At 42.9% G+C, this 27,801-nt stretch overlaps 1 protein-coding gene across 2 annotated transcripts; it reads left to right on the forward strand.

Moving 5' to 3' along the window:
- Window positions 1-27,801, forward strand: Mier3 (MIER family member 3). 2 transcript variants are annotated; one of them, XM_036207200.1, is made up of 13 exons: window positions 1-193; window positions 1,708-1,732; window positions 4,904-5,049; window positions 11,386-11,520; window positions 12,659-12,779; window positions 13,585-13,670; window positions 14,288-14,360; window positions 16,470-16,621; window positions 18,946-19,027; window positions 21,132-21,223; window positions 23,420-23,547; window positions 23,628-23,770; window positions 23,867-27,801. In XM_036207200.1, the coding sequence occupies exons 1-13, from the start codon at window positions 185-187 to the stop codon at window positions 24,316-24,318; spliced, it is 1,644 nt and encodes a 547-aa protein (XP_036063093.1). In that variant the 5' UTR covers window positions 1-184; the 3' UTR covers window positions 24,319-27,801. The 2 variants fall into 2 exon arrangements, with proteins under 2 accessions (XP_036063093.1, XP_036063092.1); XM_036207199.1 differs by having other exon boundaries at window positions 2-193; window positions 21,129-21,223.

The following is a 27,801-nucleotide window of genomic DNA, read 5'->3' on the forward strand; positions in this document are numbered from 1 at the left end:
AGCGGGGCCGGGGGCGTCGCGGGGCCGGCCTGCCCTATAAGGGGCCGAGCCGCCTCTGCCTCCGGGCGGGTGCCTGGCGGGCCGCGGCGGCGGCGGCGGCAGCGGCGGCGGCGGCTGCGATTGGCTCAGGCGCCCCATCCGGGGACTGGGCTCGGCGCTGCTCGTTCGCCCTAAAGGTACCAATATGGCGGAGGTGAGCGGAGAAACCGGGCAGCGGCGGCCGTGCCGGAGCGGGAGCCGGGCGGTCCCCCCGAAGCCCCGCAGCCGGCCTGAGACCCTGGGCTCCTCCCGCGGGTCCTCGGAAGGCGGCGCGGCGGCGGCGGGGGCGCGGGGCGGCGGCGAGGCGCGGCGGGGCTGCCGGGGGGGGGCGGGAGCGGGCGCGGGAGCGGTCTCCCTTCGGGACTAGGCCGCGGCGGCTCCGACCCCAGCCGGGCCGGGCGGCGGGGCCGGGCGGCGGCGGCGAGCCTCGGGCCGGGGGAGGCTCCGGGCTGGGGCCGGGGCGGCTGACGCGGGCCGCCGTTCGCTCGCTCGCTCGCTCGGCGCCTTCTCCCCGGGTCAGGGTGGGTGGAGAGCGGCCGATCCTCCGTCGGCGACGGGATTGCAGCGCGGAGAGCGGGCTGCGCCACTGCCCCGCCGGAGTGAGCCGGCCCGGCCCTCGGCTCTCCGGCCGCCCGCCCGCCCGCCCGCCCGCCCGTCGCCCCTCCCGGCCGGGGCTCCGAGGCCAGCGGGAACGGAGCGGGACTCCCTGCTCCGAAGCCTAGGGGGGTGCGGCGTCCCCGGGCGCGGGGACCGACCCACACCTCGACGCCCTCGCCGGCCGAGCGGCCCGAGAGCCCCTTTTCTCCTCCCCGGGCCGGCCGGGGATGGCCGGCCGGGCGAGCCGAGCCACCGGGCTATCTCCCCCGGGACGGGGAGCTGGGGGAGGGGGCGGAGTGACGGGAGCCCCCGGGGCTGGGCAGGAGCGAGCAAAGCCGGAGCCGACCGGGCGGGCCGGAGATTGACCGCTCACCCGGGGAGGCACCGGCTCGTCCCAGACCCTGGGGCGGTGACTCTGGTCCCCCCGGTGAGGTGGGGGGGGGTGGGCTCCCGCTTAGGGCCGGGGACCAGCGTCCGAGTCTAGCAGGCCTACGCTTGGGGCAGCGGGCAAACCCTGGAGTTGGGGCACCCGCGCCCCCAAAGGGCAGGCTGGGTCTCAGACGGTGAGACCCTTCTGGGGAGGAAGGGGTTGCGCATCGAGGACTTGCCCTGGGGCCAGCGGAGAGCAGGGTGAGCTGTGTTGGGGGGGTGGGATGGGGTGGGGTGTCGGGGGACGACGACGACGACGACTCCCGAGATGCCCGGGATGAAGGACTGATGCTCGGAACCCACTAGCTCTGCCCTGGCTTCGGCTTCTCGGCTTTTGTAACTTGCCGAGCTCCAAACGGTGGCTTGGAGTTGGCTGTTTCAGCTCCAGGCTTGGTCGTCCCGTGTCTGCGAGTTTGTACACTGGGGACTCCGGGGAGGAAGGCGAGGCAGCCAAGAGGGGGGCCCGAAAGGGGCCGGGAGCGATTGGAGCGAAGCTACGTCTTGCACTTTTTGGCAGCTGCCTGGGAGCGCTCGGCTCCGCCCCCTCTGCGCCCTGTTGCCTGTGCTGCCTCCTTGCCTTGCTGTGCGATTCAACCTCACAGTTTTCTTTTCTCTCTTTCTCTCTCTCTCTCTCTCTCCCAGGCTTCTTTTGGAAGTTCGAGCCCAGGTTTGTTCAATTTTCTTACCTATTCGGGGTGTGGGGGGGAGTCCCCTGGGGGAAATGGGGGCTCAAAGATCTGTTGCTAAAATAGCTAGCTCACACAGAAATTCATCCTGCGAGTTTTTCATCATTTGGTCCTGAAAGAGCTTCCATGTACATTTGGCAGTTACCTCGCTAGAGGAAGAAATAGCTGTATTGTTATTCTCTGTACATGTTGGGGAAAAAATGCCCCCAAAGCCTTATTACAAAGCTGCAGACAGACATTTTTCTTCTAAAGTAATGTGTCTATTTTTCTCACATAACTTTTTTCTTGCTTATTTTCCTCCAAGCTGGAAATAGTGAATCCCAAATCCACTTTCCTCAAATTTTTAACAGTTTAGGTTTTATCATTTATTTATTTAAAGGAAATTATCGTTTTAATTTGTCAGAACTTGGGACAACTTAGATTACTTACTTTAACTCTCCGTTTTCCTCTACTTTGTCCTTCGAGAAATGGCTGTAATGTATTTAAGTTGGAAACTGAGTTAGGTAAATCTTCCTTAATGGTAAAAGAAGAAAAGGAACACACATTTTCTAAGTTTTGCACAGAAAAGTGTTTAATGTGATTATTTTGAGCCAGGACAATCTCAACTTATCTAGTACAGAAGTCAGAAGCCACTGTAGGGAACAGATAAAAGGAGGAGCCCCCAGACTCTGCATAGATGGACTTACATAGAAAGGGAGGTTGTGGCATCTTTTCCCAGCTGCTGAAATGTTTTAGTTTCTCATCCTCTTTCTAGCTCCCATGTCTCATCTGGTAGGCTCCAGAAAAGTGCCTCTGGAAGTATCTATACCCTTTATTTTACAAGGAGGAGATTGGAATGATTTTGCAGAGAGTCTTCCAGTTAAGAATGGAGTGGTTGCTCTTTCTTCTTTTCTGGATAGGGACTTCCATCATCCCCAGCTCCCCCAGACTCTTTCCATGCTGCATCGGAGGGAACAAGCCACTTGCCTTGCTGTCTTCAGTTTTTGTATTTAGGTAACTTTCAAAGACTCGTGGTTATCTTTTAAGGCAGTAAAATTGATCAACACAAGATGAAAGGAGTTTGTGATTGTTTTCAAAATTGTTATAGGTAGCCAGGCAGGTGGCCCACGCCTTTAGTCCCAGCATTCAGGAGGCAGAGGCAGGTGGATCTCTGTGAGTTCGAGGCCAGCTTGGACTACAGAGTGAGTTCCAGGAAAGGCGCAAAGCTACACAGGGAAACCCTGTCTCGAAAAACAAAAAAACAACAACAAAAAAAACCCCACTATATATAGATAGATAGTTATCTGTATCTGTATCTGTACAAGAAGTGTTTTTACAATTTTTCCTAATTTTGAGACAGGCAGTTTTTGTTGTAAGTTCAGGGAAGGACTATTCATGCATTTGATTTGAAGTATCAGGTTGATAATGTAGTCTTTTCATTTTTTGTTATTGTCTGAATTTAAGAAGTTGCAATTTAAATTAAAGTCCAAAAGGCAGTGTGGCTTTGATAGCTAAGCAGACACTTATGCCATATTTTTTAATAAATTAGCCAATATTTGGAGAGAATTTTAGAGCTGGCAGAGATTTTGTTAGCCCTGTGTATTTCACAGATGAAAACTTCAAGCTAGACCCAGAGATTTTGAATGGCTTGCCTTGGGTCCCAAGTCAAGGACAAAGCCAGGAGTGGACCTTCAGAGCATTTTGTTTCATCCCTGACACTTTGGCATACCACAGATGTTTCTTGGGAAAGAAAATTTGTAATGATGGGTGTTCTGGCTTGAGCTAGTTAGTAAATATTCATCTTTCTCTTTGTTACACCACATCTACTTCAACGAGAATGAGCATATACTTTTTTTTTTTTTAAGCTTTAAAGAAATAACAAAAACCTCCTGACAAATAAAGTCTCATGGAAATTTATATTATTTGTGTGTATAGGAGTGGGCTGATGATTAGAAGTCTCTGAACTCAGGAACATGGAATTGTAGTTGGATCCTCTATCATGAAAACATTTTGGCCTAGTTCACTGTTTTGGTAATGATCTCACATGACACTTAAATATTTGAAATTTTAAAATAGTAATAGCTTGCCTAAAAATAGAGCAAACTGTGTTTACTATCCTTCGATCCACTCCTGACCATCCCCCAGATTTCAGTGGTACTGTTTTTCCTGCTCTGAACTTCACTGGGCCGATTGTATTCAATACTAGAGCAAAACAAATGGAGAAAATACTGCTTGTCATAAATCTTGTTTCTCTTGGAACAGGAACTTTCATTGATTTATTGATTTGTTTATTTATTTATTTTAACCTGTTGATTTTATATTAAAAAATAATACAGTGTTATAGACAAGTTCGTATTGACAATAGCAATTTGCAGTGGGCTGTCTTCCAAAACCTTCAGATAGGATTTTCTGTGTTACCCTTCACATAGTCCTAAACATTTTTTAGGAATCCAAAGCATGGGCTTGCATTTTGATGTCTGTCTGTTTAATTCTAGGGAGTCTGAAATACTCTTAATATGTGAATAAAATGATTCTGTGCTTTAAAAAAACTAAATTGTTATATAGCTGCTTCATAGAAAGTTATATTTGTTTCAAATTTTCTGTTGAGTTTTGTGCCTTTGTTAAGGGTTAGAACTAATGTAAAATATATGGTCTATTTGAAATGTTAGCTCAGTTTGCTGGCTGATTCTTGGAGAGTCTCCCATTCCCGGGAACTTAATTCTTCAGCCAGTTTGCCATTTTGTTTGTTGGTTTTGATTTTGTGTTTTGGCCACACTAGGGATTAAACCCAGGACCCCTGGTATTGGATGCCACCTTCTTCCACTTTTCTACCAGCCCAGTTCTTGCTGTATTAAGCAAATGAATTTGACTAATAAAAAGTTTGATTTTCTCTTCAGTCCATGCCATTGAAATAATTTTGTTACTATTCTAAGGTTTCCTTTTCAAGGTCTGGATGCCTATAAAGGTGTTTGTAACTCTACCTTGTTCTGCTGATTTAGATATCTTTTCAAGACCACATAGTCTTACTTTACAGCCATAAAATGTATAATAAATTCATTCAATAAAATCCACATATAAATATCAAAAGCAACTGGAAGAACAACAGACATTCTTATTTTCTTTCTTAAATAACCTTGTGGATGTGTGAAGTGATGCAGTGTGTTTCATTCCAGTTGGGTCTCTGTCTTCTGAGGATCATGATTTTGACCCCACTGCTGAGATGTTGGTCCATGACTATGACGACGAAAGAACTCTTGAAGAAGAGGAAATGATGGATGAGGGTAAAAACTTCAGTTCTGAAATTGAAGACTTGGAAAAGGTAATGGGTTTACTTTAGCGTTAGAGAACACAAATTTGGTAAAGACTTCGAAGTCTTACTGTACATTCTTTCAGAATCTTTCTGAAATAAAAATATCGTATGCATCATTTCCTTTTTCAACCTAACAATGAAATATTACTGATTTCCTCATCATTTTGAGAGTAGCCTAGTCAGAACATTTTCATTTCGTTATTTATCTGTTAGCCTGATTTTCAGCTTACTTCAGAACAGTGAGGGTCAAACTTAAGTTAAACTTAGTTCTGTAGTAGAACTAAATCTTTTCCTTCAAATAACTTATAATTGGTAGGATGCTTCTGGACACTGAACAAGTTTTACTGGACTTTCAAATGGAAATTGCTAATATTCCGTCTTTACCCTCTAGTCATCTTTTAAAACCTTGCCTGGATTGAGTGTACTTCACGACTTCAATATGAATGCAAATGGACGGTATTTAAGCCTTCACTTGCTAGGGCTGCAGCGAAAGGCTTCCTTCCATGGGTCACCATGGATTATACTATCTATAAATTAACATCATTTGAAAGTTTCTGATCGGCTCACAGTAACAAAACCCTTGAGAAATAGTAGAGAATAGTATCAATCGCCCGGATTTCCATCCCTCTTGGGCAAACATGTGGCTTCTTGACTATATCTCTGTGAGGCAGGGCTGTGCGCCCTAGGCATTGCTTTTTGTTAACGTTCAGGGAGACAGTCTTCAGGGCCGAGACTTCCAAGCTTGTTCCAGTAAACCTGAGGTTTTCAAAGCATCTTCGTTCACGTGGTTAATTAATCCAGTGTGATTATAATTGGGTTTGTTAATTTAAAAAGTACTTCCAAGACAGAAGTGGTGGCTCATGCCTGTCTGTATTCCTAGCATTTAGGAGGTAGAGGCAGGAGGGTCATGAATTCAAGGCCAGCCTGAACTGAAAAAGAAAAAGGAAAAATTAAAAAAAAAAAAAAAATCAAATAATAAGAAAGACTTACTGACTTAAAAATATGTAGTCCCTCTTTCTGTTCCTAGTGCTCTTCTGATTGGTGGGTCTTTCTGCAGGAAAACACAGCTATCTCTGTTCTTTGTTTTTGAGCTGAGGATTGAACCCAGGGCCTTGCGCTTGCCTAGCAAGCACTCTACCACTGAGCTAAATCCCCATCCTCTATCTCTGTTCTTTATTGCTATTTAATGAAACATGAAAATGAATAAAGGAAACAGATATAAAGGTAAAGAATAAAGCTTCTTAAGCTTGTAGATGAAATTTTACATTTTTATACAATTTAAGATACTGTATTGTAGCCGGGCGGTGGTGGCGCACGCCTGTAATCCCAGCACTGGGGAGGCAGAGCCAGGTGGATCTCTGTGAGTTTGAGGCCAGCCTGGGCTACAGAGCTAGTCCAGGAAAGGCTCCAAAGCTACAGAGAAACCCTGTCTCGAAAAAACAACAACAACAAAAAGATACTGTATTGATCTTTCTTATTGAAACCACAGTTTAGGCATTGGTATATTTTGACAGTTTTAGGGATAGGGTATTAATGTTCATTTTCAAAATTACACATAGGTATTAATGTTCATTTTCAAAAATTACACATAAGTTTTATTTTTACAGTAATTAGATTGTTGACTATGAATACATTTTAGTGCTTACACAATTTGGTCATGTGACATGGAAAGAAAGAAAGTGATGCCAAATCAGTTACCTTCAGTGGCTCTTCGTAAGTAGAGACGGTGTGGCTGGAGTTTAGTTGTGACTGGTTTAGTTATAGCAAAGTAAGGCTTTATCACAGCTTCATAAAGTTTGATTTTTCATCTAACTGCTTTCCAGGGTTTGAATTTAGTAGTTCTAGATTTGGATCTAGCTCTTTTAAAAGGTTATTATCATGCCTGATTTTGTTAACATGTAGATTCTTCCTTAATGTTTAAAATTCCCTAAAAATTCAGAAGTTTAAATAAGTAAGAAACTTTAAAAAAAAAAATCATCTTTTCCACTAGACTTTGTGTGATTTCTTCAAAAAAAAACCATTTAAAGATTCTCTCTGTATTGTTTGGCAAGATCTCCAGGATGTTGTATTGGGTACTGAGCTGGATCTGCATTACAGTCTTAGTTCACCTGCCCAGCAATGCCTGTCAGATGGGTGCCAGCTCTTGGTTCCCTGTTCCTGACTGTAACATGTCCCATTGATGAAGAAATAGCAAAGTAAACGTGGTAGTAGGTGCATCCTAATTTTAACATGATCATCAGATTAAATTAATAGTACTTTTGTTTTTTACAGATAGGGGACTGGAGATGTAAGAGGTTAGGTGGTTTATAAATCCAAGGTAATGATCAGCAGTCAGCATGCCCTATGACTCTAAAGTGTCTATTCTACTTTTCTAATATAGACTCTAACCATTATAGAGCAGTTCAGTACAAATATGGCTGCAAACTCACCTGTGCTCTTAAAATGAAAGAAACTCAACAAATGGCCCAAGAAAAGGGGAGAAAAACCTGTCGTTAGTATGTTTGGATCAAATTTGTAAGCTGGGCTAGCCATCGCAGGTCCTCAGGGACCTCTAGATTCAGTCATCCAGCTTTTCGGGGACTGCATAGCAACACTTTATTACTAGGTTCTAAAAGAAAGTTCATTCAAGAAATGCTTCAGAAACTGGATCCCCTTTATCCGGTACTGAATCCAAAGCTTTCACACAGGTAATTTGTCTTTTGCATCAACCCCACTAGGAAGGCTGTGCCATCTCTTGAACTTAGTAATCAGGTCTCCATGGTCATCCTGCAACATTTGCATCTTTATTTATGAAGAACCAAGAACCTCTTGCCTCCTCCCCACCTCTGATTTTTCTGTTCTTTTCACCCTGTCCCATCCTGGAAGCATATGCCTTATCTCACACTAATCCGTATAGCCATCCCTTTTGCCCTCAGTTCATTCTACTTAGAGTTGTTGTTTGAGACAGGATCTTCCTGTAGAGCCCAGGCTGTCTTCACCATGCTCAGTTAGTCTTCTTTTAAAAAAATATGTCATGGTACAACTCTACTCAACAGGTTTCTCACATTTGGAAGAAATTATCTCATGACCCTGTATATCTCTTGGTCACTCTCCTTTTTAGCCAAATGTCATAGCATAGACATCTTTGTGCTTCTTCCCTCCCAGTCAGCCCTTGGCTTGGCCTCTTCCATCTCATGGAAGTCACCAATGATTCCTGGTTGCCGAATGGGAAGAATTCTTGCCTGTCAGCCTTTTTCTCAGTTGATTGCTCTTTGCTGTTTGACCACGGTGAGCACCTTGGTCTCAGCATTGCTTCTTCACTCCCTCCCAGGCTCCTGCTTTCCTGGGTCTACCCCACTCACACACCTCCATCTCTCTTATCCACAGGCGTGGGATCTCAAGTACACTCCACTTTTGCTTCATCTCACCTTAGGTATCTATCGTAAACCCTGCCTTGGTTTGCGACTCTGTGTCATAATGGTACGAAAGTTAGCTGACTTCTCAGGCCAGAGGTCTCACACTCTTTAGACTCAGAGATCTCTTTCCATCCTGCTATCAAATAACTTAAAAAACCGAACTTTTCCTCTCTTAATGGCACATAAATAATTCTTCAGGTTCCCATTCTCCTTGGTCTGGAACACTATTTTTAAAATAAAAACCCCATTTTAAGATTTGTAGCTGAACCCTATTGCTTGTAAGCTCCTGTTTCTCAAGTTCTTGGACTAAGGCACAGACCCCTCTTTTCTCTCTGCCCTTTTGTAGGTGAGCTCATCAGCTCCATGGCTTTAAATATCATCTAGATGCTAATGAATGCCAGATTTATATCTGTAGCCCAGCCGGATTCTCTGCACTCCAGGCTCCTGGCCAACTTGACTTTTCTTCTTGGATGCCTTGTAGTTCTCTCAAACTTAACTTGTGTCCTGTGAAATTCTTGAATAGAATTCCTTAAAGAAACAAAACGCAAGGCTTTTTTCCCCTTGATCTTTCCTGTCCCTCCGAAAGGAGCCGCCCTCTTGCTCAAGGAGAGATCTGGGAGCCATCCTCCTCCCTTCACCCTCACACTTAATAGCCCGCTTGATCCCACCACAGCATAGGTCTCGTCTCTTCTCTTCACTTTATCACTACTCAAAGCCAGCACGAGGGTCTGTAAGTGGTTCCATGTCTCTCCAACCGCACAGCTTTCTGCGTGCAACTTTCCAGTATTTTAAGAAGAAATGATGTCATATTCCTCCTTTTAAAAACCATGTTTTATATCCTCTCTCTCTCTCTCTCTCTCTCTCTCTCTCTCTCTCTTTCTCTCTGAGTGTGTGTGTGTGAGTGTGAGTGTGTGTGTGTTTGTACTCACACCTGTGTATGTGTTGCAGTCAGAGGAGAGTTTGTAGGAGTCTGTTCTCCTTCCGCCATGTGGGTCTCAGGTTGAACTCAGATAGCCAGGCTTGGCTGCAGGTGACCTTACGTACTGAGCCATCATGCTCACCCTACTTCCCATTACTCTCCAGTGGCTTCCCATTTCTTTGAAATACAGTCAGGCTCCTTTCCTCGGCATGAAGCCCTTTTGATCGGTCACTGCTGCTCTTGCCGGTCTCCTTTTGAGTCCCTTTTCGTTTATCCCACTGAGCTCAGGCCACGAGGCTTAGTGAGAAACCAGCTTTCAGGTACGCCTTTTCCTTTGGATGGGATGCTTGCCACTGGACGACTGTCCCATGCTTAGAGGCTCGGCCAGAGATGCTTTTGTGTCTTCTCTGCTACCCAGTGAAAGTGGGCACCAGCCTCGCTCTGGTCTTCGGGTTCTTTGATCTGCACTCATCATAGCCGCTGCCCGTCTCTATTGTTGGCTCTCCTAATCGAAGGCCAGGCTGGGAAAAGGAAAGCCTGTGCGTCATACACACAGTCACTGTCACTCCCGGTGGATGACACCCTGAGATGCAGCCTCTGTCTGTCCTCTGGACATCCCTCCTCCATGCTGTTTCCTGGGGTCAGGTCCCTTCTCTGGGTACACTGCTTCAGCACCAGTTTCCGAGCTGGGCATCACAGCCACTGTGTTGTATGGCAGTTAGCCGGTCTTTCAGTAACACTGAATTCCTTCAGAGAAAGATTTCTCTGTAATTTTCTATATCCTGGTCTAGTAACCCTCAACAGGGTACCGGGAAGTCATTAGTGATATGGTAGACCGTCAGGGAGTGAGGAACAGCAGCAGGTGTCCCAGTACCGAGGGTTGTCACCTCTGAGGTCTTAGAGATGTGATGCTGCTGACAGGTGGTCACACAGGCTGCAGCCACTCACCTCCAGTGAGTGAGATGAGCCAAAGGAATGCTCTGGAGAAACCGAGTCGGGTGCTGGTCACCTTTCCAGGGTTCTTTAGGTTGTGCCAAAACTAATCCATGCTGGTTTCTCCTTGGGTCCATTCATCTCAATCTGGGCTGACTTGACATTTATGAGTTAGCTTGTGTTACATGACTTAGTGTGAGCTCTGTGCGGTCAGGCTCAGGGGTATACCTACGTTTCATATCTGTGGAGGTAAAGCCAGAGTTCAGGGACCTTCAGCCTACATTCCCTGTGGGCCATGGTGGACACTGAGCATCTCTGTAGGCATTTTCAGTGCGTGACTCACTCTGTGCTCCCCATGAACACTATTTACACGCTCCACATTAGCATCTCCATACAGTGTACTGTATGACAGAGTTGTTTGTCTTGAAGGTCTGGAAAACTAAACCGTAAGCAAGCTTTAGGAAGAAATCTCTGAATTGATGTAGGTTCAGTTCGTAAGTTATCAAGTTTATATTGAAGTTGTTTGTGAATGGTAGCTATAAGCAGTTCTGTGCATTGTATTAGTTAAAGCAAGTCTGCTCAAGAAGTGTGTGATGAGTTCAGGGGTCACTGTGAATGAAGCAGGGCATGGGGTACAGTACCGCAGCCAAAGCATGCAGTTTATCAGGGCATTGTTGGCAGTAGGACTTGGGGGACTGGGATTTGCACTCAAAACTAAGAACATAAAAAGGGTAGTTGTGGTTGCACATCATTAGATAAAGATAGCTGGTCCTGGTTCAGCCAAGGTTTCTTTTGGAGTCTTCAGTTAACATGAAGAGGAATCCAAGTGGTGAATGGTTACTTAACTGAGAAACAAGCAAAAAATGATGTGAAGTTGTCTGTTGATCGGTCGATTGATTTATTGGAACTGTTTGCTCTTGTTAATACACTGATTAAGCACTGGGTTTAGTATTTTCCGACAGCAGTACACAACGAACACCTAAAGCTTGGCTGTGGTTGATTGTGTGCTGTAGAAACAAACCTAAGAGCATTGAGTTTACCCGCGGTGCAGATGATGGCGTTGCTGATGAGGTCTGTCTATGTACCCTGCTCAACTAGGAAGGGAATATGCCTCTGGAAGACCTGCTGGCGTTCTACGGCTATGAATCTACAATTCCGACCGTGACAAATTCCAGTGCCAACAGCCCCCCAAGTGAACTTGCAGATGAACTGCCAGACATGACTCTAGACAAAGTGAGTACAGGCCTTAGTAAGAAGGTTTCAGGGTTGCTGCTGTCACCTGCTTTCACTAGAGTTTCTTTTGCTCAAGCGTTTTCTAATTCTGAAATATAAACTTAGTATTATTTTGGTGGCTGGTTTAAACATTGGCTTTGATCTTAATAATTTCTGAATAGTAGTAGTTTTTCCATTTGTCAATATTTATCTGTCTATACGTTTTATCTAATGGATTTTGCCTTAACTACTCTTAATCTGTAAACACATGAAAACATTAGTTAACAAGTCTCCCAGAAGCCTTCAGACTAGGTTGGCTTAAGCATAGAGTTCTGTTTCTGGGTCCTGGGAGTGACAGTGGTCACAGCAGCTAAGGCCATAGTGACCTGTCTCCCACAAGCTGCTGTGGGGATGCCCACCCTTGCTGAGGAGAAACATGCAGCTGTGGCTCTGTGTGGGCGGTTTTCCTTGCCTGTCAGGCTTCAGGCTGGAAGAGGAATCCGCATCTGGGAACCTCTTCCTGTGAGTTATTTTGATACACTCTGTAGCGTTCAGTATTTTGTGCCTGCTGTATACCAGGGCACTTCCTGTGCTTCTTTTCAGCGGTGATACCAGTTTTTAAATCATCGGGAGAGTTTGGAGATGTTGCTAAATCTTTAAAAATAGGTTGGAAAAAATGAACATAATTGCTAGCCACTTAGAAGTCATAGTTTTGCTGTTTTATTATTTTTGAGTTAACTCTATTGCTCAGACTTGCCCTGAGCTCCTGAGCTCATGAAATTCCTCCTCCACCTCCTAACCTGGTACTGTAGACATACACTGCTGTGCTGGGACAGATTGTTATAAATCTACTGAAAATTGGTCTGCACTTGGCAATAAATTCTTCACATGCCCACAAAGTAGGCAAGTAGTTTAAGTGTACATTTGTTACTCTTATTTGATAAGTCATTAAAAATTTAAAATAGTATAATTAGTATATAGCTAAATATTAAATGTTATTAGTATTTATACACATAAAGTAAGTTACAGAATTTCCAACTTTTCAGAACTAGGAAGACATGAAATAGTCCTTTACTATTGTGTGTTATAAAATCAGAAAGGCATCTCTACTGGTGAGATGCAGCTCTTCCTAACTTGCATTCCTTCCTTCTTCTTCCAGGAAGAAATAGCAAAAGACCTGTTGTCGGGTGATGATGAAGAAACCCAGTCTTCTGCAGATGATCTGACACCATCCGTGACTTCTCATGAAACTTCGGATTTCTTTCCTCGGCCTTTGCGATGTAAGAGTGCCAACCCCTGCTGATTGGTTAGCAATGATGCCACAGGCTTCAGGGCATCATCTTGTGTTCAGTACCTAGTGTAAATAAAATGTCATCAGAATCGGGATAGCATTCTAGCCTTTATTATTGGGATGGAGTGAAGCCATATGCTGTTAAAATCCACTCACTCACCTAGTTTTACAAACTGCCTGTTTTCTTTCCCAGAACTCATCTGTTGCTGTGGTAACCCACCCTACTTAGTTCAGCCAAAAATGTTATAGATTGTATTTTGGGGTGCTTACTAAAAGGCCCTGCCTAGCTGTTTTGAAAACTTACCAGTTGTCAACAAGTAATTTTGTTTTTAGTGATTCATTATTTTTTTTCCTTTTAGTTCTTAGTGTTTAATATTTATTAATAATACTAAAGGGCTTTAGACTGAAAAAGTGCTTAATTGCAGTCCCGTTTCTCCTGAAAGCTGCTCTTGGAGTAGCTAATATGTCTGGGTACACAGGAGTACACATGTGTGGTGTGTGTGGGGATAGCTTTGATGGACTCAGCTATCTGTGTGCAGTCCTGGGTTAGTCCGGTCCCACAAACCCCCGTGCTCAGCAATGGCACTGGCTAGTTCCAGTTGTTTCCACCATGCACTGGAATAATGATGAGAGTATACACTTGAAAGTATTAGCGTTCTCGGGGTTTTTGTCTTTGTGACGGATGCCAGCTTAATGATAATTAGATGAATCTTATTTATTCTACAAATTTTTATAGTATATAAATGGCATTCTCTTTGGTGCTTCAAAAACTTTGCATTTTTTTTTTCTTTAAGCAAATACTACCTGTGACGGAGATAAGGAATCAGAGATTGAAGATGTTGAAGCAGACAGTGGTAACTCACCTGAAGACTTGAGAAAGGTAGGTTGAGTTACCGTTAATTCTAGTAGAACATTTGGGAGGCCTGGTGTGATGGCTTAGAAGTTAGGAGCATGCACTCTCACAGAGGACTGGAGTTCAGGTCCAGCCCCAGGTCTAGTGGCTCATAACTGCCTGCAACTCCAAGTTGAGGGGTGGGGTTTGACTCTCTCTCTGACTTCTGTGGGTATCTGCACTCATTCATGTATGCATGCGTGTGCACACACAAATACACATAATTAAAAATAAAATGAATCTCCAGAACTATGATTGAAATGGGACTAGATAGATGGCTCAGCAGTTAAGTGTGTGTACTGCTTTTCTAGAAAACTGGAGTTCAGTTCCTGGCACCATGTTGGGTGGTCCACAACTGCCTATGACCCCTCCTCCAGGAAATCCGTCACTGTCTTCCGACCTGCACTCGTGTGCACATACCCCACCCCACACATATTTAAAGCTCAATTAAAATCTTAAAGGAGGAAAAACTTTCCAAAGCAGTTTGTTAATTTTTTTGTTACGTGGTAAGGTTTATTTGGATTTGTGGGAACAGATTAATGATTTGGGATTGTTTTTCAGTGCTTTCTATAATAATGCTGCTTTTACTTCTCCCTTTCCTGTAGGAAATAATGATCGGTTTACAATATCAGGCAGAAATCCCCCCTTATCTTGGCGAGTACAGTGGTGAGGAGAAAGGTAAGATCCAACTACTCTCCCACCTGTGTTTAGTAAAGTCTGATTATATAGCAGCTTAGATGATGCAAAGACAGATTGATCGTCAGAGCGGCTTCCAGAGTCCTGATAGGTAGGCCTGTCTTGGGAAGAACGTATCAGAAGTGATCATGAAGCTGGGCCTGATGGGACCAGTGTAGGAAGATCATGACTTCCAGGGCACCCAGAGGGGAGGGCCACAGTGGTAAGTCTCTGTTTCAGAAAGACAAAAGGAAGAGACATGGAGCCCCAGCCCAGCCCACAGCACTTCCCAGCCTGTGTGTGCCGCCTGTGGAGACTGCCTTATCTCTTTAGGAGTAGCACCTTGGTCCAGGGCTTCACAAGAGTTGGTAGGCCCATCACCTGAAGTTGTGAGGATGTTACAAACATGATCTGTGGAGAGAAAACTGGAAGGAAAAAGAAACCAGGAGGACTTCTTTTGTCTGCCCCCGAAGAGCAGGAAGTTGAGTGTACCCTGGTGCCCTCCCTCCCTTGCTGCGCATCACTCACGTGGTGCCTCCTCTCACTTGTAGTAGATTCCAGCTGCATTTGGTCCTGAGGGTATGGAGAACAGAAGGCATTGGGATTATAAATGCAGGTGGGCCTTCCTAGCTGATGGTGAGAAGCCTGTAGGTCTGGACTGTTTTCCTGGGCACTGGGTCTTTGCCCAAATGAGTTGGTTCGTCTCTGGGAAGCCATTCAGACTTGGCTTCCTCCTTTCCTCCCTGTTACTCTCCACTTAAAAGCCCACGGACTAAGACTGGTTACCCGGCCATAAGTGGGCTGCACTGCTCTCCTAAACTGCTTTCTAACTGGTGGAAGAGGAAGCAGGAAGAGCTGATGGTCTTCAGTGCATCATGGCCTTCCTCATTCCCATGGCACACAGAGTGCAGGCCTGACACAGCTTAGGTCTGCTGGCCAAACACAGCAGAGGTAACAGTCCTTCTAGCCTGCAAATTCAGGGGAAAAGGTGTGTGCCTTCCGGATGTTCCCAACAGTTAGCCCAAACATTTCAGTTAAAGAAACTGGTTCTAGAAATCTCTCAGAAAAAGACACCTGAGCCTTAACCAGGTGTGGTGGCATACCTGTCAACCCAGCACTTGGGCCTCACATATTTGAGGGCAGCCTGTGCTATGTGGTGATCCTGGGTGGGTAACCTCTTCCTGTGCAGATGTTGGTCTTGATGCTGCATGGGCATCTATCTGCATTCTGACTTTCCTGCTGACCAGGAAGGAGACTGCTGATCTTACCTAGTTCAAAGCATTTGGGTCCTGCTACCAATAAATGCTTTTTTATTAGTTATATATAAGGTATTGCATGCTTACAGCGTGGATTACACTTCAGACACTGGGGTAAATATGTGGGTCATCAGTACCACTGTTTGTGTGGAACACAGCTTTGAGTAAGGTGCCAGAGTGCATTCATAGATACAAACCGTGGTAGTGACAGCACAAATGCATTAGTATTAGTGTCTGGTCACTTTAAGAGACTGTGCAAACCGTTGTTCTTATGTTTGCTCTTCTTTCTAAAGCCTCTATAGGGGGCTTGATTAATCAGCTTCCTCCTTTAAATAAAAACTCACTTTTGATTAAAGCACTCTGCAAAGGAAAAACTAGGCCTTTCTTAGGCACCAAGTTATTATTTGATATTTTGGCTTTTTGTTTTATTTATTTGTAATTTTAACCTTTAGCAAGTTCATAAGATCATTATGGGATTCAAGAGAAAATTCTGAAGAGATTGTTAGAGTTTGACAGGGTTTTGTTTTTGTTTTATTTTTTACAGCTTCACTACATGACAATAAGATACCTATATGGGGTTTTATAATTATAATTTACTAGACATAGAGAACCCTCTAACAATCAGTAAATCCAACTTCCACAATGGCTTTATTCTCTGATCAGTGGGCCCAGATAGTCAAGTTAAACAGTTCTGTTTTCTTCTATGCTAGTGAAAGGCTGTACTTGCTCAGCATTGACACTGATGCTTAGTTACCTGTCCCAGTCAGTGAGCTCTGTCAAGGAAGGGAGGCACAGTCTGTACATTTTTTTAATGCGTTCACTATTTGTGATGTGTTAACGGGATTGTCTTTCTCAGCATATGAAAATGAAGACCAGTTACTGTGGCGTCCTGATGTGGTTTTGGAGAGCAAAGTCAAGGAGTACCTTGTTGAGACGTCGTTAAGAACTGGAAATGAAAAAGTCATGGACAGAATTTCTTCAGGTGCACACACCAGGGACAATGAACAGGTACGTTTCCTCCCCTTGTGTTGGAATTCCAGACAACTTTGTAACTACAGATTAGTTTAAATGTGAATTGGATCTCTTTTCTCAGAGGGTTTTGTGTGTGTTGAGGTAGTGAGGGGTTTGAAGGGAGGCCAGCAGTTGACAGTGGTGTCTTCCTCCATTGCTTTTTAGATTATTTTTTGAGACAGGATCTTAGCAAGAATAATATTGGCACTTGGTTGAACACTTGCTATCTTTATTATTGCGGGACAGTGTTCATCTGTTTATGACCAGTATTGCCTCTCTTTCATGAGAAAGTGATGCTAATTCGTCAGGTCCTTTTCAACACCTGTTGAATGATCATTTAAGTTAAAAAATTTTTTGATATTATAATGTAATATGTCATATCTCCTTCCCTTTCCTTCAGACCCTTCCATGTACCATTCCTCCTGCCCTCTATCCCCTCCCACCCTGCGTGGTTTTTCAAATTCATAGACCCTTTTTCTTACCATGTATGTGCACACTCTCTCTCTCTCTCTCTCTCTCTCCTATATCATAAGTAGAAACGGCTTAGTCTGTGTAGTACTACTTGTATGTGTGTTTTCGGGGCTACCATTTGGCGTTGGAGAGCCAACTGGTGCGCTCCTCTTCCCTGGGAGGACTCTTTCCCACTCAGCACCGCTCAGTTGCCTGTCGTTCGTTGTGGAGGGTGGAGGCCCCGTGAGCTTTCCCCCTTCTGTATTAGCGCGCCTTTTGATATCATCCTTATTCAGCTCATGTTTAGGCAGCCTTGGTGAGACTTTAAGGGTATAGCTTCTGACATTTCTAGGAATCACAGTCTGACAGCAAACTCTGTTCTCTGGTTCTTGAAGTCTGCCCTCTTCCATTATAATCCCTGCGCCTTGGGTGCAGGAGTTAAGTTGCAGGTGTGCAGCTGGTTCTGGGCACCAGGACTCCACATTTTGATTGGCTGTAGTTTTCTGTAATGGTCTCCTTCTGTTGCAAAGACAAGTTTCCTTGATGAGGGGTGAGTCCTGTACTTACCTGTGTGTATAAATAAGGACAGATATTTATAATAACTACATCCTGAGTGGTCGTTTAATGTTGCTATAGTCTCCACTTTTCTCATGCTGAGAGCCTTGTCTTTCCTGAGATTTACTTTGGAAGGTGCTTGTTACTGAATTTGCAGTTGAATTCTGTCTGCTGCTGTTTATACGTTAACAGCCCCACACATTTAACAGCAGGAGGTTGATTGACATAAACATCCCAGGCCTAGTTACCAGAAGGCCCTGAGGAACCAGTGCTTCTCTCAAGGCCTGCCACTGCTCTGCTCTTCCTTTACAACTCCAAAAGAGGGAGGAGAGAGACGCAAGGGACAGACGCTGCAGTCTAGTTTTGCCAGCTACCAAAATGATCTAAAATTGGGGATTTGCCCAGGTAGTGAGTGCCTGTGATCTCAGCCCTTGGGAAGTTGAGGCAAGAGAATCAGTTTAGGGCCAGCCTCAGCTAAATAAACTCAGGGCCATTCTGGGCTCTGTCACACCTTGTTTCAATAAACCTTAAAAAGTAAAATAAAATCTTCCTGAGTGAGAAGACGCAGAAAATTTAAAACTCAAGAATGATGATAATGGATGACTTCTGGGTAAGAATAAACACATTGCTCTGGGTAGATGGCTCAGTGAGTACACCATCAGGACCAGAGTTTCAATCCTCAGTACCTACCTTAAAAAAAAGATGAACATGGTAAAGCACACTTGTAATCCCAGCACTGAGAGATGGAGTCAAACCCTTCGGGGCTTGCTGGATAGCCAGTCTGGCCAGTGGCCAAGCTCCAGGCTCAGTGAGAGACCCAGGCTCAAAAAATAATGTGGAGAGTAATCCAAAAAGATAACCTGAAATCAGCCTCTGGTCCATCCGGGTGCACAGATGCTTTGTGCTTCTGTACCCACCACATGTAATACACAGACACTCACATAAACATGAACAAGCACATGAGGTACTAGAGTCAGTTTGCAGAATGGTTATATAGACCAAATGCCTAGGCAAATGTGCTCATATGTCATGACTTGTTTGTTTGTTTGTTTGTGGCAGGGTTCCTACATAGCCCTAGCTGTCTTGGAATTCATTCTGTAGAACAAGCTGGCCTCAAACTCACTAAGATTGGCCTTCTTCTGTCTCCCAATTGCTGGCATTAAAGACATGTGCCACCATGCCCAGCTTGTCATGACATTTGAAAGCATTTTGGAATGTTTGTAAAGCCTCTCCTATAAGATACCTGTTCCTTAAAATGCTCTTCGATATGAACTGTTGCATTGTGTGTTGAATTTTTTTCCCTTTTGTTCTCTTAGGCATTATATGAACTTCTCAAGTGTGACCACAACATAAAGGAAGCAATTGAAAGATACTGCTGTAATGGAAAGGCATCTCAAGGTGAGAAGCACGGGGATTAAAAAGAGAAACAGCAAGGGCTGTCCATGTAAAGATCAGGATATGTGATACATCGTGAAGGGTAGAGCAGTCCTGTGACATTGTCGTGAAGTCTGTGCTCATTTTCATACCTCCCATCACCTCCACTTTGTTATAGAAATAGTTACAGAGCAAAGTAGACCCCACAAGTGACAATATAGCAAAGTAATTAAAAAGAATAAATTTATGATTTCATTTTAAAATATTGGGAATATTTTGGTTTTTAAGTCAGAAAATAAAATGGACATTTAGGATTAAGGGGGAAAAAGAGGGCTGGCGAGGTAGCTCGGCAGGTAAAGGCACATGCTGCCAAGCCTGATGACCTGAGTTCAATTCCTAGGACCCACAGGGTGGAAAAAGAGAAATAACTCCTGCAAATTGTCCTCTGACCTCTATACATATGGATACACAAACACAGATACATGAGAAAAAGAAAAAAGATGGACATAATTATAGTGATAGTGTGGTGATTTTGTGTAGCATTTCCAGTCTGTTTCTGAGTGTTATGGAATGCGGTTGCTCCTTGAATGTCTTCATCTGTATATAAGTGGATTACATGTACTGTGGTTGTCATCAGGTGTATGTAAAGTAGAAATAATACTTAGTGATGTTCTATAAATGGCATGGGAAATGTCCAGGCTGGAAATGTATATTTAAATGTGTAGGTTGAGAGAGTATATTGCAATACTTTCTTGTGGAAGATGCATCTTTGAAAGGATTATTTTAAGCTGTCAAAACTCTCGGTCTTTAAACACCAGTTTTTTTCCTGAGTTCAAAATATTTTTCACTTTTTTTGTCTACTGCTATTAATGGCTTTGAGGATCTGGTCCACAGTATCAGTTAAGTGAGTCAATTCAGAAATAAAGGAGGATAATGAATAATCCCAAGCCTTGACTATAACCTTGTGAAGGCCTTCCTGCCCTAACTAGAGTTCTGATCTGTCAGCATTAGCATCTGCTGGAAATTTTAATGGGATTTAGTATTTGGAAAGCATGGATTAATTCTCTTTATATTTCCCCAGCACTCACATACTGACTTGAAATAAATATATATATATTCTTTATTTACCGTCTTGAATTAAAGAACTTACCTTTTATGTTAAACCAAAATAGTTTTTTCATTTTACTCCAGAAAGATGATAGTCATTTTACTTCACTTAAAAGCGTGTTTGTTGGGGCTGGGGCAGCAGCTCAGTTGGTAAAGGGCTAGAGTTGGATCCTAGTGTCCACGTGAGAAGCTGTGCTGGTGTGTGCTTGTAGTCCTAGTGCTGGCAGCAAGCCTTGCCTAATCAGCAAACCCCAGGTTAGGTAGAGACCATGTCTCAATAAAACAGGGTAGATAGGTCCTGAAGAGACATTCATGATTGGCCTCTGGCTTATATCAGAGTCTTCATGCACATGTGTACACACAGTATTTTAAAAATAGTTTAAAACACCATTAAATCCTTGTCCCACAGTGCAGAGAACAAAAAGTGGGGTTTTTGTTGTTGTTGTGGTGGTGGTGGTGGTGTGTGTGCGCCCCCCCCCCCCCCCCCCCCAGACAAAGTTTCTGTAGCTTTGCACCTTTCCTGGAACTTGCTTTGTAGGCCAGGTTGGCATCAAACTCACAGAAATCCACCTGCCTCTGCCTCCCGAGTGCTGGGATTAAAGAAAGGTATGCGCTTTTTTTTTTTTTAAAGATGTATTTTTACTATTTTAATTATGTAGATGTATATGTCTGTGTGTGGTATGTGCCTTTGAGTGGAGGTACCCACAGAGGCCAGAAGAGGGCATCAGATCCCCTGGAGGCTATGGTGTGCTGCTTGATGCAGATGCTAGGAATCAAACTCGGGTCTCCTAGAAGAGCAGTACACTCTTAACTGCTGAGTTCTCTCTCTGGCCCAGTATTTTTATATTCCAAATGACTAGTGTGTATAGTGGGGTAATGTTATCTGAAATACCCTAGATCAGAATGTGAGAGAGAAGAGTGAGTTTCTGGCCTTTCCCAGAAAACGCAGAGTGAGATAAATCAGGGATGCACATGGAAGAGTTTGGAGGCTGACTGAGTTCTTCCCTTTTCCTTTTAGAAGGAATGACAGCGTGGACAGAAGAAGAATGCCGAAGTTTTGAACATGCACTCATGCTCTATGGAAAAGATTTTCATCTTATACAGAAAAATAAGGTAAATTAATAGAGAAATTTCTTACTAGTTACAATATAAGCAACAATTCAAGTTGTTTACTTAGGGAAAAGTGAGCAATTTGTTAATGTTCCCTGCTAATAGTATTTCTGATATTATTCTAAACATGATTGGAATGTACTTACAGATGCCACAGTTACCAAATTCAATTCACACAACATGGATTCTGTATATTTTTCAGGAAGCCTTCCCGTGTTTCTCCTTGACTCTCACTTTCTTCCAAGCTGTTCTGATATTTGCAGTCTCCTTATATATTTTGATTGATTGTTGAGAACTGCAGTTTCTAAAAAACAAGGAGAGGGTGAAGGAGGAGAGAGAGAGACTGATTCAGAGAAAGTGATTGATTATTACTAAAAGCGACTAAGAATCTGCCCTGATCCCTGCCCAGTGCAGGCAGGGAAGTTCAGCAGCAGGAAGACCCATTGGTTGCTAGTGTGGCTGCAGAATGGGACAGCTGCTGTGGAGAACTGCAAGTCTCTGATAATCTGAACATTTGCTAAATGAGTTAGCAGTCCTACTCACTCGTGTATTTATCTAAATGGGTTGAAAACTTCATGTTCAAGGAGAAACATGCATACAAATGTTCAGAGTAGGTTTAATTAGCTTTCATTATATCACCAGACTGGGAATCAGTATCTCCTTAGAGATAAATCATAAACTGGTGACAGTCTAGACAACAGGTTATCACTTAGACAAAAAAAAAAAAAAATAGTTAACAAATAAGGACACAGGGAATAGTTTAAATATTTAATACTAAGTGAAAAACTAATCCGAAAAGTCTATGTGCATTCTAAGAATTCAACAGTTGGACACTGGAAAAGTCAGAGCTGCTAGTAGATTGGAGAGGCTTGGCAGGAAGTAGGGGTACGTAGGTACAGAGGACCGAAGGCAGTGAGCCTGCCCAGTGTTGATACTATAAAGGAGTCATGCATGAGTCCTGATGGAAACTCCGGATGCTGGGTAGCAATGATAGACATATCAGTGGAGGCATATCACATTCAGCAAGTGTCCCATTCTAGCCTGGGACACTGACAGTGGGAAGCTGTGCATGTTTGGAGCAGCAAGTATGTGGGAAGTCTATACCCTTTAGCTCAATTTTTTTATGACTCAGAGCTGTTACAGACTTACGATACAAGGTCTGTGTCTAGATGCATTTGTTTGGTTTTGTTTGTTCTAGTGCCGTTTATATAAAAGACTGTCTGTCCTTCCCCCACATTGAAGTGTGTTGTTACTCCTTGGTCAAAGATCAGTTGGTTGTATTGTATATCTGTGCTTATAGCTCTATGCTTTTTTAATAATGTGTTTGCTTTCTCTACCTGAACACACCACTATCATACTAATTTTTCTTCTCTCTCTTTTGAGACGGGTTCACTATATACCCCTGGCTGGCCTAGAATTCACTCTATGGGCCAGACTGGCCCTCTCTTAGTGACTTTAGACCACAGCTCCCTCTGGAATCAGGATAGAGACTCTGAGATGTCTTTATTGGGGGCACCGATCAATCAGGGAAGAGAGTGTTTATTGACTGAAGATAAAGAGGTGTGTCTGTATAGCCAGACACTTACTTGTGGCAATTAAGTGATGATTTGAAGGACTGTAGTTTGGGTATGGAGCCAACTATTTGACTTTTAAAAGTTGTTAAGCCTGTTGGAGCAAAGAGCCAGTGGAGCAGGAAAGCCCTGCCTTTGGTTAGGGAATGACTGGAAACGAACTCCAGATGCTGGAGGTTGGTGGCTCCTTTGTCAGATCCTCCTAACCTCTTATTGATGGAGCCTTAAACTAGCCTGGGGAGGCAGTGCTTTTCTCCCTGGATTCCCTGCCCATCATTTGGGGAACTAGTAGGTCCCAAGGAAAAGCATTCGTGGGCCCATCCTTGGAGGTTGGTCAAACTCAACAGCAGTCCGTCACAGTGAGAGTTCAATGTCAGTTGTTTGAGGATTTTCAGTAAACACACAAAATAGTTTGTGGGTGTATATTATGTTTTATTTTTGAGCAACCTGTGCTTTTGAAATCTGTCTCCTTATTACTTGTAAAGACATGTCACTAATAGACATATTTAAAATTTTATAATTCTAGTAATAATTGTGATAGAAAAGACCTATGGATTGAAGCATTTTTGTTGGGGAGTCTTGCTAAAAATAGGAGCGTCAGTTTGTAACGTTTTGTCTGCTTCACTAGGTGAGATCTAGAACCGTTGCTGAATGTGTGGCCTTCTACTACATGTGGAAGAAATCAGAACGCTACGATTACTTTGCTCAACAGACGAAATTTGGAAAGAAACGCTATAACCATCACCCTGGAGTTACGTAAGTATCGGGGCCTGACTGAGTCGTGATTGCTGGTTTAATTCTGACGCACAGTCACGATTACTGGTGTGTGTTTTCAGGGACTATATGGATCGTCTCGTAGATGAAACAGAGTCTCTCGGTGGTACAGTAAATTCTTCAGCCTTAACTTCGAACCGGCCTGAGCCCATTCCTGATCAGCAGCTGAACATTCTCAGCTCCTTCACTGCCAGTGACTTGACAGGTAAAGTGAGATGGTTGTGTGCAGCATGCTACAGCCCTTTCTCTGTGCTGCACATCAAATGATCACTGACTGAAGCTACTTTCCATTCTTTTTTAGCTTTGACCAACAGTGTAGCAACTGTCTGCAACCCCACAGATGTGAACTGTCTGGATGATAGCTTTCCTCCACTGGGAAACACACCCCGTGGACAAGTCAATCATGTGCCTGTTGTAACGGAAGAGTTACTCACCCTGCCCAGCAATGGTGAAAGTGATTGTTTTAATTTATTTGAGACTGGATTTTATCACTCAGATCTAAACCCTATGTGCAGTGAAGAATCAGAAAGACCAGCAAAGAGATTGAAAATGGGCATTGCTGTCCCTGAATCTTTTATGAATGAGGTTTCTGTAAATAATTTGGGTGTAGACTTTGAAAATCATACACATCACATCACCAGTGCCAAAATGGCTGTCTCTGTGGCTGACTTTGGCAGTTTGTCTGCCAATGAGACCAATGGATTCATCAGTGCCCACACTCTGCATCAGCACGCTGCCCTTCATTCAGAGTGACAGAATGAGGAGCCCAGAGACAGTGGGTGTGTGGCACCAGTCAACTTGAGGGGAGCTATCAGGTTTGCATAGTCTTTCACTGGAAGTTTGAACCTTTTTCACTATGACATCAGTGATGTCAGTATGTATAGAACTATATCTTGATTTATCAAGAGTATTTTCATTTTTCAATCCATAAATGTGGAAATGAACTATGATCAGCAGAGTTGGGAACTAGGATTGAACTCTGTGGTGCAGCTTTAAGCTCTGCTTCTCTCCCTTGTCCCTTCATCCCTCTCCACTTCCTCTTCCTCTCTGTCCCTTGCCCTCACTCCCAGTCTAAAACCTGTAGACAGAGGCCACCCGTCAAAACCAGCACAGATGTTCTGAACTGATGTGTGGTCCCTCTTCCTGTAAATTCCTTTTGCCGTAATGGATGCAGTGGAATACTAATGTTTACAGGTACCAACCCCAATCCCTGCTCAATGTAGCATTGTTTTGGTTTTCTTTTCTTTGGTGATAAAGCAGGGGTAGGTTTCTTTAAACTGCACAAACATGCAAGGATTTTTTAAAAATGGAAACTTCTCTCATGTTACTCAACTAGAGCACTTCAGTTTACAAAGCAGCAAGACCATCTGTCTGGAAGCCAGCACGAGCAACTGCGTGCGAATGAGGAAGACTCTTGCTTGGATCCTCTTTCCAAATTCTAGACGAGGGCTACCTTACACAGAATGGTCATTTTACTGCCGGGAGACTTCTGTGTAATTTTCTTTTCTTTCTTTCTTTTTTTTTGACTACAAATTTGGCATTTGAAGATGTGGTGTTCATATGGGGTTTTGTCCACCATTGTCAAGATTGTAACATTAAAAATCATATTAGTCACTGATAATTTAGTGTATTCTGAGGCCATTGACTTGCAGAAGCAGAGTCTACAGAGCCCAGGAAGTTCCACTCCGTGGTTTACGTTTGGAACACCTCTTAATTTTGGAGCGCTGCAGTTCAAAGTGTTAACGCTTAGAGAGACTTTTAGATGGTATGCACAGTGCAGAACCTTGAAGGATATTTAAGCTATTTTCTTAGCTTGAATAGTTGGCAAGGAAAAATGTGAGTGTCTGTCTGAAACAGAATGGTACGTAACCACTTTTCAGTTTTAAAAAGTGACAGACGTTCACATGCATCTCAAATGCAATTTTACTTTTATTCCAAACGTGAATAAGAAGCCATTGTCATAAGCTTTGACCATTTTTGCTTTATTAGATATGCTCCTTTAAGTTTTAAGGTGAATCAAACTATACAATACAGTATTAGGATATAATAAGCTTTGCTTTTATAGTACAGTTAAAGCAATTACTTTTTGCACCGTCTTAATTAAATTTTTTATTTTATTATTAGTTTTGTTGCTTTGCAAACCCTTACCATTTGACTGTGTTGCTGTTTGCAGGTGTGGGTCGCTTCCAGCTTGTGCTGCTGACTAGATAGGATGTAGTGGTCTTAGCAATGAAAGGGAGGGTATTTATTATACAAACTGTGAACTGCAATGACATCCTTAGTTTTGGATGATGTGTATTGTTTTTCTTTGCAGCATTTTAATGAAGATTGCTTTGAAGTGTTTATGCAGTAGCACATTGACTATAAAATTTAGTTTAGCACAGAGGACAAAGGGTAGTTAAATTAATAACTTAAAATCAGTCTCTAACTTATACATCTAAAATCTAGTATTCCTGTGTGCACACAGTAAATAATGGGTAGCCTGGGCTCTATGTTGCTTTCTGATATTTTATCCAAGTGGTTAGCTTCTTATTGCTGTGTTGTGCTGAACTTTGAACCTTGTTTCTTTTGTTCCCTTAGTACACTGTCTTTGATGTAGTAGAATACTGGGCATACTCTTCCATTGCGTAACTTTAATTTTCACTCTGGGTTTACAGTGGCTGGTCTGCATGGATAATTTACACAAAGATGACCGAATGCTAGTACCAGTTGCACTTCATGAAGATGCCCATTCTCATTAGCTGATGCAGGAATATATCCAGTTATCTATGCATTGCTGGGGTCTTGATACAAGATGGAAACAGTGTTTCTTATCTAGAGTTTTGATTATCAGCAAGTTGAATGGACACTTTAGTTATTTAAATAGATTTTTGACCAAAATCCAGAAAATGATATGAGAGAAAAATAAATTCCAGCTAGCTTAACAGATTTTTAAATGCTAACCTGATTTTAGCCTCTTAGAGAGTGCTACCTAGCTGGTGACGTTTACTTTTAATTCCTTGTTAAAATGAGGCAATAATTTGCAAGATTTTTGTATATATGTGTAAAGTAAATTCTTCATATCTTTTTAGATCTAATTCAATATTTTCTGACGACTCCTGCCATGTATAATACCATTTTTGTGCATGCTTGATGTGACATTCATAAATTGTACCACTATGACTTTATCCATGTAAAATAGCTATTTATTGAATTTTCTTTCAACAGCTGGACTTATTTTTTTTTGTCTCCATTTAAACATCTTAACAGAGAATTTGTTACTGTTTATTAAAAGAATTGAATTTGAAGGCATAAAAGAACCTGATTTGTAATTGTATGAAGAAAAACAATGCCTTTATTATCACGCATTAAGCACAATTCTTATAGCAAACTGTAATAAATTCTTTGTTGTTTTTCATTTGCCGCAATATTTTCCTATGAACAAACCAAAAATTCATGGTGAGCAGCTGCAGTGTCGGCTGATCCATCCTTTGTGGACAGGGAGCTCGAGAGGACGCAGACTCATTCACAAGTGTACCTGGTGCTGTGACTAGAGCAATACTTACTTTGTTGGTTGTGCTTTGCCTTGCTCATGCTAGCTTTCTAAATGTTTAGTTTTCCTCTTGTCCCGGTCAACTGCTGAATTTACTTGAAGGATGTAGAATACTGTTTAAAAAATACTAAAGTCTGTACAATTAGGTCAAAGAATTGTGCAATCGTTTCCTTTTTAATTTTTAAAATTGAAGGTCATAAATATTTGAGAACATCAGACCTAATAGAGTAGAAGTACTATTTAATTTAACCAAAGTCTAGTAAATATTTCAACTTTGAATGTAAACTAACAAACCCAACCACCAAGGAGATTGTTGCCCAGAGTTTCAAAGCACATTGTCTACGAATGGAAATTGAAATAATTTATAAAATATTGACATTACTATGTTTTTTAAAAAGTTCCTAATTTTTTCACTAAAAGGAGGGAAACTATTAGTTTTATTGTTAACTATGGTAGATCTTAATATTCCTCTTAGATGACCAGTGATTCCAATTGTCCCAGTTTGAAATAAGTACCCTGTGAGTGTGAGCTAAATTAGTGACAATCAGAACAAGTTTTAGTATCCAATGTTCAAGAGGAAGTTGCTATTGTTGCATTGATTTTAATATTTGTACATAAACACTGATTTTTTGAGCATTATTTTGTATTTGTTGTACTTTAATACCTGGTGTACAGTTCCAGAAATAAAAATCTGGAAATCTGTT

This window comes from Onychomys torridus, chromosome 15 (genome assembly GCF_903995425.1).
Source record: "Onychomys torridus chromosome 15, mOncTor1.1, whole genome shotgun sequence".
Lineage (NCBI taxonomy): Eukaryota > Metazoa > Chordata > Mammalia > Rodentia > Cricetidae > Onychomys > Onychomys torridus.

Coding starts and splice junctions, on each gene's coding strand:
- Mier3 (XM_036207199.1), top strand. Junction 5,050..11,385: donor AAATTGAAGACTTGGAAAAG/GTAATGGGTTTA, acceptor CTGCTCAACTAG/GAAGGGAATATGCCTCTGGA. Junction 19,028..21,128: donor TAATGGAAAGGCATCTCAAG/GTGAGAAGCACG, acceptor TTTTCCTTTTAG/AAGGAATGACAGCGTGGACA.